The following is a 19,634-nucleotide window of genomic DNA, read 5'->3' as shown; positions in this document are numbered from 1 at the left end:
ATCACGTGCATCATTTTCGTGACATTGTCAGCTAACCTATCTACTGTATAGTGTGCAGCAAATTCACACTAGATGAAGAGAAGAATGCAGTAGGACATTCTGATTTAAAGCAGACTTTAATTTATTTATTTTTTTGACATACTAAAACGTTGTATTCTTGCACCCCCCAAAAAGCTGGCGGACATATTTGGCGGGTAGATGGCAAATGTGCCACCGATAAGTTTGATAACTATAAAATGTTTTGACAAAGACGCACAGTTGCCGAAAGCAGTAGGCCAATACAACAGAAGGGAATGTTCACAAAGTAAGATGATGTATCAGTGTTTGCTTGCTAACTAGCTAAAATTAGCTTCTCACCATCAGTTGTTTAGATGAACAAATAAACTATTTGTGAACTCAGGAATGTATAAGTTATGTAGACATGTTTTTAAATATTGAATTGGTGATCTTGCTAGCCAGCCAATGAGAAATGAAGCAAACAAATAAAAAATGAAAGAAATGCAGCTAGCAGCTGTTGTGTTTGCCAGTCCGCCAATGAACTGTGTGAAGGACCAGGGTTGTTCGATATTCAACCTGAAATAAACACTTTAAATCATTCAGTGTTAAAATGGGAGTTGTTGGAAAAGACAACTGTTTTGAGTTGGTAGACGGCTAATACAGTCAACAGTCTCACACGGTTTTGAAACAGCAGTAAAAGTGCAGTAACTGCAGTCGACTGGGGTATTTTGGACGCAGTAATTGCAGAATAGGGGGCATTACAAGCATTAAATTACATATTCGCATGGCTATGTAATAATAATGTGATTGTCCATTTAGCAAAATGAAATACACAAAGGTTCAGATATTGCGGATTTTGGGATTTTTACCCATGAGGCCAAAGAGGACGCTTTTGGTCATTGACTGCAGGAAAGGGTTAAAACATTCATGCTATCTTAATCGAATTACATAGGCCTGCCTACACACAACATGCAACTGTACAGCATTGTGTGCAGCCCTTTTATGGACATCAGAATTGAAAAGCGCTATTGGCTTCCTGATTTTTGACAGACAGCAAAAATAAATAGATATGGCTTTAGTCCTGACAGGTACTTTCTCATACCACTTGGATTGCTCGTAATAGCTATCAAAAGTGATCTATTACTTCATATCAGGCTATTCACTGCTTAGCAATGCCAAGTTATGATCCTTCTAAAGTTATCCTTCAAAATAGTGTTTTACATGCACCATCTCTTTATAAATCTAACATTCTGCCCAAAAAATGCTACACAACAAGACTCCCATAATCCTCTATTCATCATGGTCCAGAATCTGAGCTTAATCATATTTCTCGTTGTAAGAGAACTGGGATAGTGGGATCAACCAAAATCTTGTGGTGTTAACAAAATATTTCCGTGACATTCTTTAGGACCAGGGCAGTTGCATTTCTTTTTCACTCTCATCCCCTGCAGATAACCCTCCATTGACATGATCCAGTGATTGAAATAACCATCACTGTTGCCATAGAGAGCAATAGTAATGGGGTATTTTTGTAGGCACTAACTCCGTTGGCCAAAGCCTATGGGGAAATGACTGTTTTTTTGGGAGGGTTTATGGATAAACAACGAAAATAAGGTCTGTGATAAACATCTTATACATTTTGTTCTATGATATGATCCTCGTCAGCTAACGTTACTTTTTTTGTGAATTTATATCAAAACAAGCACATAAAGGCTTAATTCATAAAAGGTCATGTTAACGATAGTATCTCATGGAACAAAATGTATAAACTCTCCTAAGCCTGTGTTAACCTCAAGACCTTATTTTCGGTGTTTATCCCAAAACCCCATTCTGTCCCCATTAATTTCCCACATAGGAATGGCTGAACGAACCAGAGGTAACTCATTTTAGTTTTTTAGGACTATAAGCTGTCGAGCTCTATTGCCAATGATCGTAATTAATTAAGTCCACCATACTGGGAGTGATTGCTTGATTGATAATTTTCCATGCCTTCTCTCACACTCTTCTCTTGTCTAGATGGTCCATATGGGGAATCCAGTCGTAATTAGGGACCCGATGTGAAGAACGCTCAGCCATCTTCAGCACCTGTCCGATTAACTATTGGAGTAAATTATATTGGCTAGAGGAACCAATTCTGCAAAACTGACTGCAAAACCTCAGAAGCTGAGTCAACCCATAATTCACTTAAAACCTTTTGGAACAGTGGTTTCTCTGAGCAATCAGATAATGCTAATGTAAACAACCACAGCTGAATGACAATCATTTGTATGTATTCAATTTACTTTAGACAGGTGACAATGTGTCATTATTTAGCAAAGTTTGTCAAAAATAGCAATGCTAATGTTAGCTAGCTAAAATCTGGTGGTCTCCCCTCAATCTTAGCAAGCTAGTGAATGTTATACTGCATCTGAAGTCAATCTGGCGACATCACAATGATGACAAAAGGTTTTCCTACTAATTATCTGAACGTTTGTCTTTAAAGATTCACTATGCAGAAATTGCTCCGGCATTTCCTGTTTGCAAAAATTCTAATAGTTTGCCTAACTTCAGTTTTTGTGACGAAATAAGCAAGTATAGTGTAGAGAATCATTGTACCATCTAAACCGCTGTGAAATATATTTTCCATAACCAAAGATATTGTATTTTCAGTTGTCTGAAGCTAGTGTACAAAATTGAAAGTAAAAGATACTATAAAGCACAATGTACTGCAGGTGTGTATTACATATGCAGAGGGATACATGAGGGTATGGATAATCTAAAATAACTCAACTAAGTTCAAATCCATTGCGAGTGGCTAATGATCAGCGTTGTGCTGTCTATGCTAAACTGTGTGGGAACATGCTCAAAATAATGAGCTAACGATGAGTCCACTGTGCTGTCATTGTCCAAGGCCTCATTATCTTGTCAACTGGTCGAAATGTAAGAATCCTAAGCGGTATGAAATAATCCTCTCGCAATTTTATTTTGAATTGCTTTAACCAGAGGTTCACATGCAACCTGATCTAGTCACATGCGAGGCTTCTATACAAATCACCAAGTATTGTGTGATTTTCGATGAATTCAGAGGAAACCAAAGTGCATTTATCCCTCTCACATCAGCTGAGGCTGACAATAGATTCTGACTAGCCCATGATATCTTGTAGAGAGACAGAGTCAGATAGCATGTGAAGTGGTATTCCTGGAAAAATATATTTTACTAACATATGTGATTTGAGACATTTGCATAAGAAAGTTATAGATGGACCAGGACCATGCCAACCTGCCATATTTTGCATAAGGGAATACATGTGTAGTTGCTTTCATACCCATTCAACACATTTATTTATTTATCAAATGTATTATAATGGGAAAGAGCTACTGAGGAGTAGTGACTAATCCGAGTCTGACAAGGGAATTCCTGGGTTGCACCTCCGTCACTCGGTAGCATCATGCCATTGTTATGAACGTTCTCAAGTCGCTCTCTGCTATAGTAGTGCCCAAAAGTTGACTGATGGCCAGTCATTCTGAATGGGGGTTAAGGACTGTTTCATTAGTGGCCTGGAAATACGATGACATTGCTGAAGTAAGAAAATATTTTGTAGGAAACAATTTTTCCATTATTTTTATGCAGTCAAATTTACTTTAGCTGGCAAAGTTAGTCAAAAATAGCTATCAATGCTAACATTAGCCAGCTAAAATCCGCTGGTCTCCCCTCAATCTTAACTAACTAGCTAACGTTATACTGCACCTAAAGTCATTCTGGCGACATCACAATGATGACAAAAGGGTTTTCTACTATTATCTGCCTCCTTTAGAAATGCAATTGTATTTCCAAGCCACTGTAATGCACTTTTGATGAAATCTTCATCAGCATCAATTGACAATACAATACAACTTTATTAATCCCCAAGGGGCAATTAGTTTGCATTGAGTAGAATGCTCAGTCAGGCGTCAGTCCTAAAACAAATGTTCAAAACAATATTGTGACAAAAGGTGCATCCCATGAACAGATAGGCTAGATGACGATGAAGAAGCAACACGAGAGAGAGTTTACTTTGGCACATTAGATATCAGTAGTCTGGTCCTGGAGCATTTTAACAATGTTTCCCACGTGAATCCACTTGGATTCTGTACTAAAGTGTCACATTTAATCTCCAACTCAAGTCTCAATCGTCGCTACATGAACATAGACATTGATTCTGCTAAGATGCAGATTCTGAACGCGTCACTGTCCGCAATTTTTTCATAAAAGAGAGAAAAATAAATGAGTGATTTAAAGGGAAAGACGGGGAGTGAAAGAAAGACCTAGGGCCTGAACACACACAAACAGAGACTCTTTTGTTTAATAAACAGGTAAACAATTAAACCTGAAAATTCCCTAATCCATCACATAAGTTCCCCCATGTCCAAAACGCTGGGAATTTTACCAGTTCTATTAAAACAGCAACTGCTAGGTACCAGCAGACTTGGCAGCTCCGTAAAGACTCAACAAATAACATCTGGCTCTTGTTGTCTACTTTGATTAACAAAAGGCAAGAGATGGACAACAACAGTTTGTAGAGCATTGCTTCTTGGCACTTCCTGGCTAAAAATGATTAACAGACTTGATCTCCCACATGGAACGTATTGTCTTTTTCAGAGAAACAGAGGAAACAAAGCTCTAATTGAAGTAGGGGGGAGGTGGTGTCATTTTTAAAAGTGAAGTTGCTTGGATAGAGGGAGGAAGAACATTTCAATCTGCGTAGACTTTCTCACAAAAAAGCCTTTGATAAGAACACTGCCTCTGCCATTTACGTCATAGAACCGCTTACCGCTTACAATTTATACTGTATTGCCTTCGATTATGGCCTTAGAGATGTGATAAATTGCCTGTTCTTGAAATCCGGCAAAATATTTCAACATTGAACTGAAGCTGATAGAATTTGAACTTGCATGTGTTCCAAAGCTGAATCTGAAACTGCCAAACCCCAAATATGATGTGAAAAAGATTTAAAAAGGGCAATGACACTGTTGGAGAGCATAACATGAGTGTTAGATGAAACCCAGTTGATATCTGATTAAAGACAATGTATAACATAGCCTAATGCATAATGTTTTAGGGTCTCACTTTACGTAAAAGTGAATATGGTCGAGAGGAGACTGAGAGGGGACAAACACCTTATACAATCTTCTCAAATTGGTTGATCTGTTTTTGGTCCTGGATTGTGAACTGAATATGTATTGGTCTTCTCATCTGTCTAAAGAGTACTTTACTAATGTCATACAGTAGATCATAAATAAGAATCACATTATCACCACTCAATATTAAACATATGTTTATGACAAACCTTTCAATCCTTAAGAGTTCTGTGAACAGTTAGAAATAATTGTATTTCCTCTGGCTCAAACAATTCCCGCCATGCATAGAGCCTCACCACACTTGCATTAATTCTGTTTTTGAGTGGCTTCAACAGCAGTCTAAAGCAGTCTGAACCATTTACCACATGGTAGCATGGCGGGACTGACATCTGTGTGTTTTGCTCATGACTTTTGTTTGCATATAACACATGGAGGTTTTGATGGTGCGGTCCAACTCCCCGCTCTGTTGTGAGGACGCCTTTGTCTCTTGGCTCTCCTAATATCCCTTCTGGACCACTGACTTTCAACTTCATTTGTAAAGTAAATATTTGTCTGGGAATAGAGTGCGCTGTTGCCACTTGTCAGAGCTCGGCCTGAAAGTGGTTATGAGCTTAAGGGTTGTTTTTGTGGCATTGCTATGTTTGACATCTCTCACCTCATCAATGTTAGTTGTATGTTGTGATTGTCATTTCGCTGTAAATCTCCAAAGAAGTAGATCATCATGACTAAACTCAAATAAACTAAATAAAAGCTGTTACTCTTTATCTGTTCTGGAGCCACAACATAGGTTGCAATAGTGGACCGTAAGAGAAGAGTTTCAATGAACCAAAAAGCAGACACACGTCATTTTCACAAGTTAAACATATAGATTATATGTCAAATCAAATCAAATTTTATTTGTCACATGTGCCGAATACAACTGGTGTAGACTTTACTGTGAAATGCTTTCTTATGAACCCTTCCCAATGATGTAGTTTAAAAATAATAATAATAATAAAAGTCAAATAGTAACAAGAGGAATAAAATACAATATACAAAAATGTAGCTATATACGGGGAGTACCAGTACCAAATCAATCTGCAGGGGTACAAGGTATTTGTGGTAGATGTGTACATAAAGGCAGGGTAAAGTGACTAGACATCGGATTAGATAATAATATGAGTAAAATAGAGAACAGAGTAGCAGCAGCAAATTATGAGTGTGAAAGTGTGTATGTGTGTGTGTGTGTGTATGTAGTGTATGTGAATGTGTGTGGGTTTTATGTGGGAGTGTCAATGTAGTCTTTGTGAGTGTGTATAAATAGTGTGTATATTTAGTCTAGTGAGTGTGCGTAGGGTCAGTGCAAGATAGAGTCAGTGCAGATAGTTTGGGTACCATTATTTTACTATTTAGCAGTCTTATGGCTTGGGGGTAATGCTGTCTCGGAGCCTGTTGGTCCGAGAGCCGGTACCGTTTGCCGGACGGTAGCAGAGTGAACAGTCTATAGCTTGGGTGGCTGGAGTCTTTGGCAATATTTTGGGCCTTCCTCTGACACCGCCTGAAATAAAGGTCCTGGATGGCAGGGATAACACTGTGTACTTCAATAAAGACCTTAGCCCCTTGACGTCTCATGAACTCTGTCGGAGTTTGTCCCTGCCCAAGTGAGGGGCCAGTGTCTACGCTACTCACAGCTGGACTTTTGCTCTCTGCGTATGTGTGGGTCTATGAAGCCACCTAGATCCCGTGCCAGCCTCCGTAATGCACCTGCCCTAGCACCTGACCTTGCCCAACATATGAGGTGAGCTCAACAGCCGACAAAGCGCTCATGGAAACATTCCTTGGGTATGAAACCTTGCCTTCCACCACGGGCATGCATCCCTTTCAGGGGCTCTCTTGTCCTGCTGGGGAGGAAGATTGGCACTCCGCCCCAAGCAGCACATGGGTGCACGTAATCTGTTTACGGATTGGATGTCATGTCCCACTGACCCCTGAGTAAACCCTGTCGTTATTGGGTGATCAAAGCAGTGACATCAGCCTGGCTGGGCCGGCTGTTTGTTTTCACATGGAGTCTGGCCCAGTTGTGATGACTGAAAGCAGACTTCCGATTTAGTCAGCTTCAACATCTGGGAGAGGGGTATGATGTCAAGTTGTGTGCCTGAATCCCATTATGTGTGAGATTAGCACACAACCAGCCCCTGTCAAGAGGGCCAGACTACAGTCATTAGCTATGATATATTATATGTATCTAGCTATAATATAGGGTAATGTAATCCGAGGCTATGGGGGAGTGAAAGTGACCACTGTACAGTACAACGTGAGGAACACCCCATTGTTTTGTGTAAATGAAGAAAACGGTTGTCTGGGTTCTCTTTTGAAAAATGGAAAAATGTGAGTCTCTACAAAAAGAGGGGTAAGATTCTGTAGTCATCTCTTTTTACATTCCATGGAATCAGATCTTTCCAGTAAACACCACAAAGAAGCTGTTTTGAGTTTCATTCAAATCCAGGCCTAACAGAGATGAAGGGCTTAAGTCCACAGAAAGACAAAAAAACTGGTTTCCCTTCCAGTAAGTCTTAGCCCTTACAAAAGCACCTCCTCATCGATCACTTTTTCACAATCCCACATTTGGACTTGATATAACATTGTTCTTTTGATTTTTATGTGGCCACAACATGTTTGAAGTTGGGGTTTGGGATGGGCAGTATAGCCTGGAGAGAGGGGAAGCCATAAACAACTTCTAAACAAACTGGACAGATGGGAAAAAGGAAAGGAAATATCCCCTCTGGACATGGATGAATGATTCCAAAACCTGAGGGCCATATAGCCAATCAAACAAGAGGATCGGTGTAAAGACACATTACGTGAAACGACAATAAGTTTGGTTGAAATGTGTCACTGTGGTGTTGCATCACCAGGATAACTTGGGATATGCAGCAGGTGCAAAACTAATCAGATAATTCATCAAAAATCTAACACAGACAAATGTTTCAATCGATAGAAAGAAAACATTCCCATCTGCACATCTTGATGGATTTGTTCTGTTTTGGCTGGTGGCTCCATGCAATCAATGTCACTTTTAATTAATACTAAATGAAACCTGTTAGCATCAAGACAAGCTAGATGATATCATATTGATGCCATAATATATTATGGACTTATATTCAAGTCCAATATTTTATTATACAAATAAAACTATAGAGACAGTGAACAACATAAGAGTTTTTCGTCTAACAAAATGCATATGTTAGAAGTGTAGCTATAGGATTCGATCATATTACATTATGAACAATTCCATAGCGCAACATAAGGCATTTTCGCCTAACAAAATGCATATGTTAAAATTGTAGCTATAGATTTCGATCATATTACGTTATGAACAATTCCATAGTACACAGTATGGCCTTGAGCATAAGGCAACAGTATGTGTATCACATTAGATGCCGGGATAAAACAAGCCTGGATCTGTGAGATAAAATGGAGAGCATTTCCAGAGAGAAGAGGCCCAGAGAGGATCACTGGAGTTCTAGTACGTTCATCTGAAGGTTATTCACCACATTCTTTTTCGGGGGGTTTAATCTGACAGGAGACTGAATGCTTAAATCAGAACCACTCCTCCCGACAACGTTCCTTCCAGATATCTTTCCCTTTCTCCTAGGTGGTCCCAGATCTGTACTGTCTGCATACCTCCATTCCACTACCCATGTTTGACATTTAAGGTGTGTGCTTTGAAGCAATCAATCAATCCACCAATCATTCCATAAGGATTTAAAAACACTAAAAACTAAAAGTTATAGTGTTGAGTGATTTGTACTTCATAAGTCATTTTCAGTATGTCAGACTCATCAGTTTCATTGGTCAATCATTTTTCTCATCATATGTTTGTCAGAAAAGCAACCTATTTCAAGCTTAACAACGTTCAGGTGCTCTAAGTGAATGCAGGCCACACTACTATTACCATTGATCACCATCTTGTGGTTACATGCAAAACTACAACAGGAAAAATGTAAATCATTCTAAGCATCTAGCATTTGCTGTGGTAACATATAGTTTGAAGTTGCCTTTCCTTGCCACTACATTACGTAACCATACACAGCTGTTTGTGTATTTAAACATGGGCATAATGTATGAAATTAACATAAATACCATAATTCCTCAAGGGATGTACCTGTCTCCACTTTGGAGTGGTCTGTCCTCTCTGTCACCTTCTCCTGGCTGATGAGGTAATCAACAATCCGCACCCCAATTAGTGGCTCAGTGTGATTCCATTCCATGATGACCAATGAACTGCTGGGCTCATAGGAGTGGGACAACCTGAGCCTGGTAGAGAAATAAAGAGAGTGACACCTAACTCCACAAATCATGACAAGACAAGCTCATCTTTAGATATCAATACATACAATCTTATTTGTGTTTATAAAGTTGTGTAAACTGATTGTTTTGAGTGACTAACCTAGGCTGGGGGAGAGGGGCACATGTTGGCAGGCCGTCCGTCCCGAATGCGTTCGAGTCGCAACGGCACCAGTCATCGATGACGTCACCTTTCCCAGAACACCACAGCATGCTCATCATGGCCTCCTGCAGTGCCTGCAAAGAGATAGGATGGAGCAAACACTGTCAATATCACACACAACCTGAGCCTTGGCATCAATATCATCTGCCCCTCTAGGGGGTCATGCAGTCTTCCTCTAGTTTAGCGATTCTCAACTGGTGGATTGGAGGTTTTGTATGTGTCAGTTTTTCTTTAATAAAAAAATACTTAAATGACTAAAACCAGGTAGAAAGTGAAATCATTTAGTATCTTAAAAGCATTTCTTTAATCACAGTATATCAATATAGAGCTATTAGCAGCGCTATTTAGCGTATTTGGTTGATGTTGTGGTCTCAAACCAGTGAGCTTAATAACATTCTTAATCAATAATTATTTCCTATTTTACATTGTCATATAATTGCTACATTTACTATCAATAAAGCATTAAAAATAGTTTTCCAGAATGTATTTTGGCGAAGAGTTTTCATGATGCGACTGAGAAAACCTGGTTCAGTTTGGGTCCCGAGGCAAAACTAGTTCAGAACCACTGCTCTAGCTTATCTTTTCACAGTTTGACATACTGATGTAGGCTTATGTCTGGTATACACTACACGATTTCCCAACATTTTCAAGTCAGAGAGCAGCATATTTTGCGACCGCCATTGCCAAACAACTAGCTTATGTGTTTTGCTGTGGTACACTCCCAAAACAAGGGGTTCTCTCACTGCATGATTAAATGTATAAATTGACATCAAATTATTGGTGGTGAATGTTCTTTTATGCTCTGAATAAAATAATTGGAAAAGCACATCTTAGGTTGTTTGTTACAGGTGCATGGGAATCATTTTATGATATCTTCAAAGACAAAACAATGTGCATACTGCTCTTGGCAGTATCACTTTAGTTTATTTACGATTTTAGGAATCCACTCTGATCATGAAGATTTGACTATGTCTGCATAAATCGGTGAAAAAGAGAGTAAACCAAGGTTTTCAGTGCCTGGTAGGTCTCGTTGTTGGAGACCAGCTCGTAGAGCGGGGTGGCCTTAGTGATCTGGAGCAGGACAGGCTCGGCTGGACGCCCAGGCCCAGGGCTCATATGGCAGAGGTGGCAGGAGTACGGGCACTGGCCCTGGCTGCTGCAGTCCATGCGAACCCCCACCGCCATGCGCTTGGCACCGGAGTCCAGCAGGCTGGCGATGTATGCTGGGTAGGTCAGGGTCCGGGGCTCCTTGTCACGCTCCTCTGACTCTTCTGATGGGAAATTCCCTGAAAAGGGCATAGTTATAGTTACTGTGGGCTTTGGATATTAGGATTTATTGACATAACTGAATAACACATATTGTTACAAACAACATTTGAAATCTTGTCAGCATTTACAAAATAGAGAAGTTATAGGTGTTATTTTTCAATACAAATGTGAGTTATCATCACGATTCAGGTTGGGATATATCCACACATTGCATTTCCCTCAAAACTGGCACTGCATTCCATTCTATTTATTATGCTGTTCTCTCAAATGCACTTTGGGCAGTGCTGGCCTGCTGGCATCTTCAAAGACAACTCTGAAGAGCAAGTTGCGTTATTAAATGCAAAGCTTTGCCACTTTTTCTCTTAAAAAGCATTCAAATTACCATTCCTTCATACTGCTGAGTCGTGTGCATACACAGGCAATTTAAAAGCTCAACAGGCAACTGAGGAATAGCCAGTAGCGGGGAGCTGGCTTTGATGAAATGAGACATGGCTTTATGAGCCAACCGGGTAAGGGGGAGAAATACACACACAAAGTCACCCTTTACACTCCCACATAATGTAGTTCATATCTTAGAATGGGATCGAGATATAAAACTAAATCAGAATACACACCTCACTTTGTTTGTATATCAATGAATAAGAGTAGATGGCCATCACTCAAACAAGAGGACACATCACTGCCCTCAGTTCAAGCTTTCAGGGCCAAGTGAGTTCTAACGTGCTACAACATCATTCAACTTCCATAATCATTAGAAACGATCAGAAAGATGGGGTTTGCCCACTTATTCATAGATCACATTGCCCTTAAAGTGTGACACACATGACAATGGTGGGCTTGCCATGGGCGTTTGGTCCGGGCCTGGGTGCAGTTTGAGTGATTAAGCTCAGCTATGAATGTACTTTATATGCTGCTGATCAACTAGCAGGGCATGTCAGTCGTCATCAATTCGTGACAAGCTGGACCTCTGGTGGGTATGTCCCAAATGACACCTTATTCCCTATTTTGTGCAGTACTTACTTGCACTATAAGGAATATGATTCCATTTGGGACGACCATGGTCAGGCCTGAGGGGGTACGGTGGCCCTCTGTGGGTCGTGACAGTGCATGATTAATCAAAGAGAGAGGGTCTGTGCCTGGAGCCATAGCATGCACTCTGTCCATGTCAAACACAGCTGTTGTGAGACTCAGGTCACGTCTGACCGTTTTCACGTGACATGCAGGATGTTAACGGTGGCAGTTTTATAAGGACAACTTGAGTTAGGAGATTGGCGTTGACTTTTAGGCTTTGGAGTAAAATAGTGGATCAATGCTTAAGGAAATCGACTCAGAGAATCACTCTGGATATTTAAATGATTTTGGAGAACCAAAAATACATTAATACACAACAATACATATATTTTAAACACTCTCTCTTACGTGCACACACACACACGCACTTAAATATGTCATGCACGCATGCACACATACACCATTTTGCTTTGACATGCTGCTCTACCTCATCACCCAGACAAACATAATGAATATCAAGATAAGGCTGCAAAGACAAATCACTTTCAAGGAAAGGAGAAAACATCCCATTAAATTCCATACATTCCATACAGGGTCTCGGGATGAGAAAGCAGAGGAAAATCCTGTCATCTGCAGCCCACCTTGAGCACGTCTCTAGGAAAATAAGAAACTTTTAATCTAAATTGTGTTGGATGCTTCCCGTTTCTGACAGTCAGATTGGTACCAATTACAAGATGTTGGCAAGGTGAGGATTTGAAGATTATTTGACACAGTATAGACCAGACAGAATGTGTTATCACTCGGAAAAAGTTGGTGTTCAGGACGGGTGTTCAGGACTGTTTTGCTAGCACAGACTGGAATATGTTCTGGGATTCTTCCGATGGCATTGAGGAGTACACCACATCAGTCACTGGCTTCATCAATAACTGCATCGATGACATCATCCCCACAGTGACTGTACGTACATACCCCAACCAGAAGCCATGGATTACACGCAACATCCGCACTGAGCCAAAGGGTAGAGCTGCCACTTTCAAGTAGCGGGACTCTAACCCGAAAGCTTATAATAAATCACGCTATGCCCTCCTACGAAACATCAAACAGGCAAAGACTCAATACAGGACTAAGATCGAATCGTACTACATCGCTCTGATGCTCGTCGGATGTGGGAGGATTTGCAAACTATTACAGACTACAAAGGGAAGCACAGCCGCTAGCTGCCCAGTGACACAAGCCTACCAGATGAGCTAAATTACTTCTATGCTTGTTTTGAGGCAAGTAACACTGAAAGAAGCATGAGAGCATCAGCTGTTCCAGATGACTGTGTGATCACGCACTCCATGGCCAATGTGAGTAAGACCTTTAAACAGCTCAACATTCACAAGTCCGCAGGGCCAGACGGATTACCAGGACGTGTACTCCGAGCATATGCTGACCAACTGGCAAGTGTCTTCATTTTCAAAATCTCCCTGTCTGAGTCTGTAATACCAACATGTTTCAAGCAGACCACCATAGTCCCTGTGCCCAAGCACACTAAGGTAACCTGCCTAAATGACTACCGACACGTAGCACTCACGTCTGTAGCCATGAAGTGCTTTGAAAGGCTGGATATGGCTCACATCAACACCATTATCCCAGAAACCCGAGACCCACTCCAATTTGCATACCGCCCCAACAGATCAACAGATGATGCAATCTCTATTGCACTCCACACTGCCCTTTCACACCTGGACAAAAGGAACACCTATGTGAGAATGCTATTCATTGACTACAGCTCAGCTTTCAACACCATAGCTGACCCATAGGGCTCCTGAGTGGCGCAGGGGTCTAAGACACTGCATCTCAGTGCTAGAGGCATCACTACAGACACCCTGGTTCAAATCCAAGCTGTATCACAACCGGCCACTGACGTGCCTAGCTGAATAAAGGTTAAATAAAAAAAATAGTGCCTTCAAAGCTCATCACTAAGCTAAGGACCCTGCGACTAAATGCCTCCCTCTGCAACTGGATCCTGCACTTCCTGACGGGCCGCAACCAGGTCGTAAGGGTAGGTAACAACAAATCTGCCATGCTGATCCTCAACATGGGGACCGCTCAGGGGTGTGTGCTCCCTTTTCACTCATAACTGCATGGCCATCATTAAGTTTGCCGATGACGAGACAGCCTATAGGGAGGTGCCAGAACAACAACCTCTCCCTCAACGTGATCAAGACAAAGGAGATGATTGTGGACTACAGGAAAAGGACAACCGAGCATGCCCCCATTCTCATTGACAGGGCTGTAGTAGAGCAGGTTAAGAGTTCCTTAGTGTCCACATCACCAACAAACTACATGGTCCAAGCACACCAAGACAGTCGTGAAGAGGGCACGACAAAACCTATACCCCTCAGGAGACTGAAAAGATTTGGCATTGTTCCTCAGATCCTCAAAAGTTTCTACAGCTGCACCATCAAGAGCATCCTGACTGGTTGCATCACTGCCTCGTATGGCAAGTGCTCGGCCTCCGACCACAAGGCACTACAGACGGTAGTGCGTACGGCCCAGTACAGACTGTTCTCTCTGATACTGCACAGCAAGCGGTACCGGAGCACCAAGTCTAGGCCCAAGAGGCTTCTAAACAGCTTCTACCCCCAAGACCCCTGAACATCTAATCAAATGGCTACCCAGACTATTTGCATTGCCCCCCCCCCCCCCTTTTTTACACTACTGCTACTACCCTGTTTATTATCTATGCATAGTCACTTTAATAACTCTACCTACGGTACATGTGCATATTACCTCAATTACCTCGACTAACCAGTGCCCCCGCACATTCACTCTGTACCGGTGCCCCCTGTATATAGCCTCACTATTGTTATTTTTCTGCTGCTATTTAATTATTTGTTACTTCTATTGTTTTTTTCTTTAGGGTATTTTTCTTAAAACTGCATTGTTGGTTAAGTTGCATTTCACTGTATTCGGTGCATGTGACAATGAAAATGTGATTCGATTTGATTTAATTTGTTCAAGGGATGCAATACTTTTCCTCCCACATAGAGAAATACTCTCAGATCAACAGTAGGTGATGCTATAGTCAGTGTTTCTAGCAGCATTGCAGGATATAAAAAATATGACTGATCATATCACTGCAGATTCTTTTGTTCACCATACTAAGGGACGAAATAATAGGGGAATCTTTTACATTTTGTGGAGAATAGACGCTAATAAAAACATTGTTATTATGATTTCCAGCTGACTTACGCATTACAGAATTAAAATAGACAGTAAAGCTACAAAGGCAACACAGAGCACTGGGTGGGAAAATCATATCAAAGAGAGTTTAAAAATATCATATTGATACTGTTTGAAAAAGATCACTAAAATTTGACTACATGCAGTGAGCCATGTGGTGCCCCCAGAAAGCAATACTTCTACACGGTGCAACCCGACCAGGAACAGAATACATTGGAGCTCTTAAACAAATCTCTGTGACGGGCAAATCTTCCCAGGCAGACATTGCTTGTCCTTGATAATTCACAGCGGCACACTTTGCTACACCTATTTTTTTATTTGAACCTTTATTTAACTAGGCAAGTCAGTTAAGAACAAATTCTTATTTTCAATGACGGCCTAGGAACAGTGGGTTAACTGTCTTGTTCAGGGGCAGAACGACATATTTTTACCTTGACAGCTCGGGGATTTGATCTAGCAACCTTTCAGTTACTGGCCCAACGCAGTTACTGGCCCAAGGCTACCTGCCGCCCCATACGCAGCTAAGCAAAATGCAATAAAGCAGATACCTACTCTGAGTGGCAATTCACTGGGATATTCAACCTGATTGCTAAGACAGTGGTTGTGAATACCTTTTTCCCCACCAGTCAATACCCACCTACCAAGCAGGTGTGGAAGGGTAGAAGCTCTCAATTGGACTACTGTACATAGGCCTAAACCATATGGATGGCTGGGCTAGTATAACAGAATGGGGTATTTACATACTAATGCCTTCAGTCACTCCAGCCTACTTGGCCAGCGAACCTTTCAAGCTTTCTGAAGTTTGATTTATCTCTGCACTTTAGCTGGCTGGGCTGGCAATGTGCTTAACTAACAGCCTTCTCTGGCCCTTAATAGAAGCTGTAGCCACGGCTCTTTGCCGCAGGTGAAAGTGCCTACGTTTATTTACCCTGCCCACGGACGCACCACATTAAAGTGACATCTTGTTCATGGACTTTGAAGGGGACTAACGCGTCTGTCGGTCCTCAAATCCCACCAACACCTCCCTATACTTTGGTCTGTTAGGTTGGCCTGAGTTTGCAACGGTCTGAATTGAAGGCAATTTACTGAGGATTCGCCTCCAGGTGAGACATTATACTGGGGTCGCATCACAGCTGTACAAAGAATACGTGCACAGTGGGAGGAATTTTTTGATATATTTTATTTTATATAGGAAATTGTATAATTGTATTATATAATTCTCAATAACAGGCAATGATATAGTATTTTCTATTGCAGAGCTTTGCTAGGAAATATTTATTCAGCCATCATGTCTCTATAACCCATTACAAACAAAGGCCTGAAACTTCATAAAACCATTGTTAGAGATGAGAGAAACAGCAGTGTACGAGCCACCTCAGAAGGTAAATGGATTATCCATACCGATATTAGTCTATTTGAGTGCCAAGATATACAGATCCAGAATATTAACAACTCCCACCATGGAACTGAACTTGATTTATGTTGCCATTCCTGACATTTCATTGGGTTTATTTTGCCCAGCTTGTGTTTTACAGGTTCACAGGGGAGAAAATACGGCAAGCAGTAGGAAACATAAGACCATAAAAGTCAAGGATGCAGTGTTTTTTTTTCACAGATAAGATCAATTTGACTGGGTCTGACTGACTGTAATATAATATTGTATGTTATGGGCTTGTCTGACTTAAATCTATACCAGAGGCATCCATTTCATAGCAAGCTGAGAGAGAATCAAGCCGAGGCAGCCCCATAGCAACAGACAGCGATACAGTATAATCAAATGTTTGCAACTCGGTGTTAGTGTCCCTGGGAGCTGCTGCGGAGCTCAACAGTGGTGTTTTATTTTTTCCTCACCAGCAAGGTGCAGTCGTAGGCCTTATCAGTCCACATGAGGCTGGCAGCTGGCATTCTTTTCATGGACAGATTACACGGCAACACTACATTCACCCCACAGTATCATTTACACTTTTGGCGGGCGCAGCGACCTTCATGGGTGCTGGCTTGCTGCAGCCATCCAAAAGTTTTAGCTACCTCCATTAATTAACTGAAAGAAAACATTGTAAAAAGGAAACAACAAAAAAATAAGCAATTCAATGGAATTCCAAACTGTGCATCCTCCCGGAAAACAACCAAATAGAGATGTCTATAAAAGCAATATACTGAGGTAGTACAACAACAGATCAATGTAAGGATAGGTTGCATTAGAGCTGGGTGACATTGATAAAAATCCATAATGCGATAAATTGCCTGAATTGATGCAATAACGGTAAATAGAGCGATACGTTTAACAATGTGCACCACATTTTTTATTGTATCATCCTTTAACTACTACTAACTAGTAGTTAACTACTAACTACTACTACTAGTTTGATGGTTGTAGCCATCAATTGTCCCATTAAGAATCACCCTTATTAGCAAACTTATTTCATTTCCAAACTTCACATTTCTTTAGTATAGACTTCTTATCGCAATGAACGATATCAGAAAACCTTCCCCATACAGCAGAGAAAAAGTTCTCTCCTGCTTAGACAGAGAGAAATATGCATAGCTCTGGGAGGAATCTGCTCATATTGTGGAAATGTCTAGATCACTTTTCATTAGAGGTTGTTGGTTCATGGGTCATTAAAACGTTAGGTTTTCAGAGGCTGACATTGATGTCCTGTATGAGTATTTATTTTGAATCACTCTCATAATTTATTATGGCATCTAAGTGACAGGAAAAAGCTTCATGGGAAAACCGAGACTTAATATTAACATGAATTATCTTCCTTAAATAATGGCTGCAGTAAACTCCAGTCTGTACAAATTCATCATACTTGACTAAGGGGTTAGTCTATCCTTTGTTCTGCATAAGACATGAAGTAAGACAAATGAATTATTGGGGTAGAGATTCGATTTAGAGAGGCAGTATATTTGCTGATGCTCCGGAAGCACACAGTTGTCTCCCTGATGGTCTTGTCTGTTACTCAGAGGAGGAAGCCATCGCCATCCTCTTTGGGTGAAAAGATTAATTATAAAAAGGAACTCACAAGGGTCCCATCTGTCTGACCTCCAAAATGAGTAATATGGGCCAAGCGATGACTGCTACATCAGGTCCCTATCTCAAGCCCCTATTCTGTCAAGCACACTCCGAGGTCACCCTGTGTTGACATCGCAACCGCCCTGCACAGCTCGTCCTCAATCTTCACCAAAGCTTAACACCAACACCCACCACCACCACCCCAGCCCAGTCAACCCTGTTCTCTACTCCCCTATCTCTCCTGCCTTGGTGGATTTCAGTAAAGTGTTGTTATGTGATAGCTAGCCGGCCGAGATATCTCTCTCTCTCTCTTTAGCTTCTATGTACAGCAGACAGTGTACCTGGTGTAAGCTCTATCAGGTTATATACAGTGGGGAGAACAAGTATTTGATACACTGACGATTTTGCAGGTTTTCCTACTTACAAAGCATGTAGAGGTCTGTAATTTTTATCATAGGTACACTTCAACTGTGAGAGAAGGAATCTAAAACAAAAATCCAGAAAATCACATTGTATGATTTTTAAGTAATTCATTTGCATTTTATTGCATGACATAAGTATTTGATACATCAGAAAAGCAGAACTTAATATTTGGTACAGAAACCTTAGTTTGCAATTACAGAGATCATACGTTTCCTGTAGTTCTTGACCAGGTTTGCACACACTGCAGCAGGGATTTTGGCCCACTCCTTCATACAGACCTTCTCCAGATCCTTCAGGTTTCGGGGCTGTCGCTGGGCAATACGGACTTTCGGCTCCCTCCAAAGATTTTCTATTGGGTTCAGGTCTGGAGACTGGCAAGGCCACTCCAGGACCTTGAGATGCTTCTTACGGAGCCACTCCTTAGTTGCCCTGGCTGTGTGTTTCGGGTCGTTGTCATGCTGGAAGACCCAGCCACGACCCATCTTCAATGCTCTTACTGAGGGAAGGAGGTTGTTGGTCAAGATCTCGCGATACATGGCCCCATCCATCCTCCCCTCAATACGGTGCAGTCGTCCTGTCCCCTTTGCAGAAAAGCATCCCCAAAGAATGATGTTTCCACCTCCATGCTTCACGGTTGGGATGGTGTTCATGGGGTTGTACTCATCCTTCTTCTTCCTCCAAACACGGCGAGTGGAGTTTAGAGCAAAAAGCTCTATTTTTGTCTCATCAGACCACATGACCTTCTCCCATTCCTCCTCTGGATCATCCAGATGGTCATTGGCAAACTTCAGACGGGCCTGGACATGCGCAGGCTTGAGCAGGGGGACCTTGCGTGCGCTGCAGGATTTTAATCCATGACGGCGTAGTGTGTTACTAATGGTTTTCTTTGAGACTGTGGTCCCAGCTCTCTTCAGGTCATTGACCAGGTCCTGCCGTGTAGTTCTGGGCTGATCCCTCACATTCCTCATGATCATTGATGCCCCACGAGGTGAGATCTTGCATGGAGCCCCAGACCGAGGGTGATTGACCGTCATCTTGAACTTCTTCCATTTTCTAATAATTGTGCCAACAGTTGTTGCCTTCTCACCAAGCTGCTTGCCT

The 19,634-nt window shown here is 41.4% G+C and overlaps 1 protein-coding gene across 11 annotated transcripts in view; it reads right to left on the bottom strand.

Annotated features, from left to right (window-relative positions):
• Positions 1-19,634, bottom strand: part of astn1 (astrotactin 1) — a 246,781-nt gene that overhangs the window by 23,207 nt on the left and 203,940 nt on the right. For 10 of the 11 annotated variants that reach the window (XM_071377340.1, XM_071377341.1, XM_071377346.1 and 7 more), the window contains 3 exons: positions 10,601-10,869; positions 9,524-9,657; positions 9,239-9,390 (listed from right to left, as the gene is read on the bottom strand). In XM_071377340.1, coding sequence (XP_071233441.1) covers positions 9,239-9,390; positions 9,524-9,657; positions 10,601-10,869 — 555 coding nt within the window. The remainder of the gene's footprint in view (positions 1-9,238; positions 9,391-9,523; positions 9,658-10,600; positions 10,870-19,634) is intronic. The other variant, XM_071377345.1, reaches the window with a different exon arrangement.

This window comes from Salvelinus alpinus, chromosome 30 (genome assembly GCF_045679555.1).
Source record: "Salvelinus alpinus chromosome 30, SLU_Salpinus.1, whole genome shotgun sequence".
Classification (NCBI taxonomy): domain Eukaryota; kingdom Metazoa; phylum Chordata; class Actinopteri; order Salmoniformes; family Salmonidae; genus Salvelinus; species Salvelinus alpinus.
Note: the sequence above shows the minus strand (reverse complement) of the source record. Positions and strands in the feature narration are given on the sequence as shown.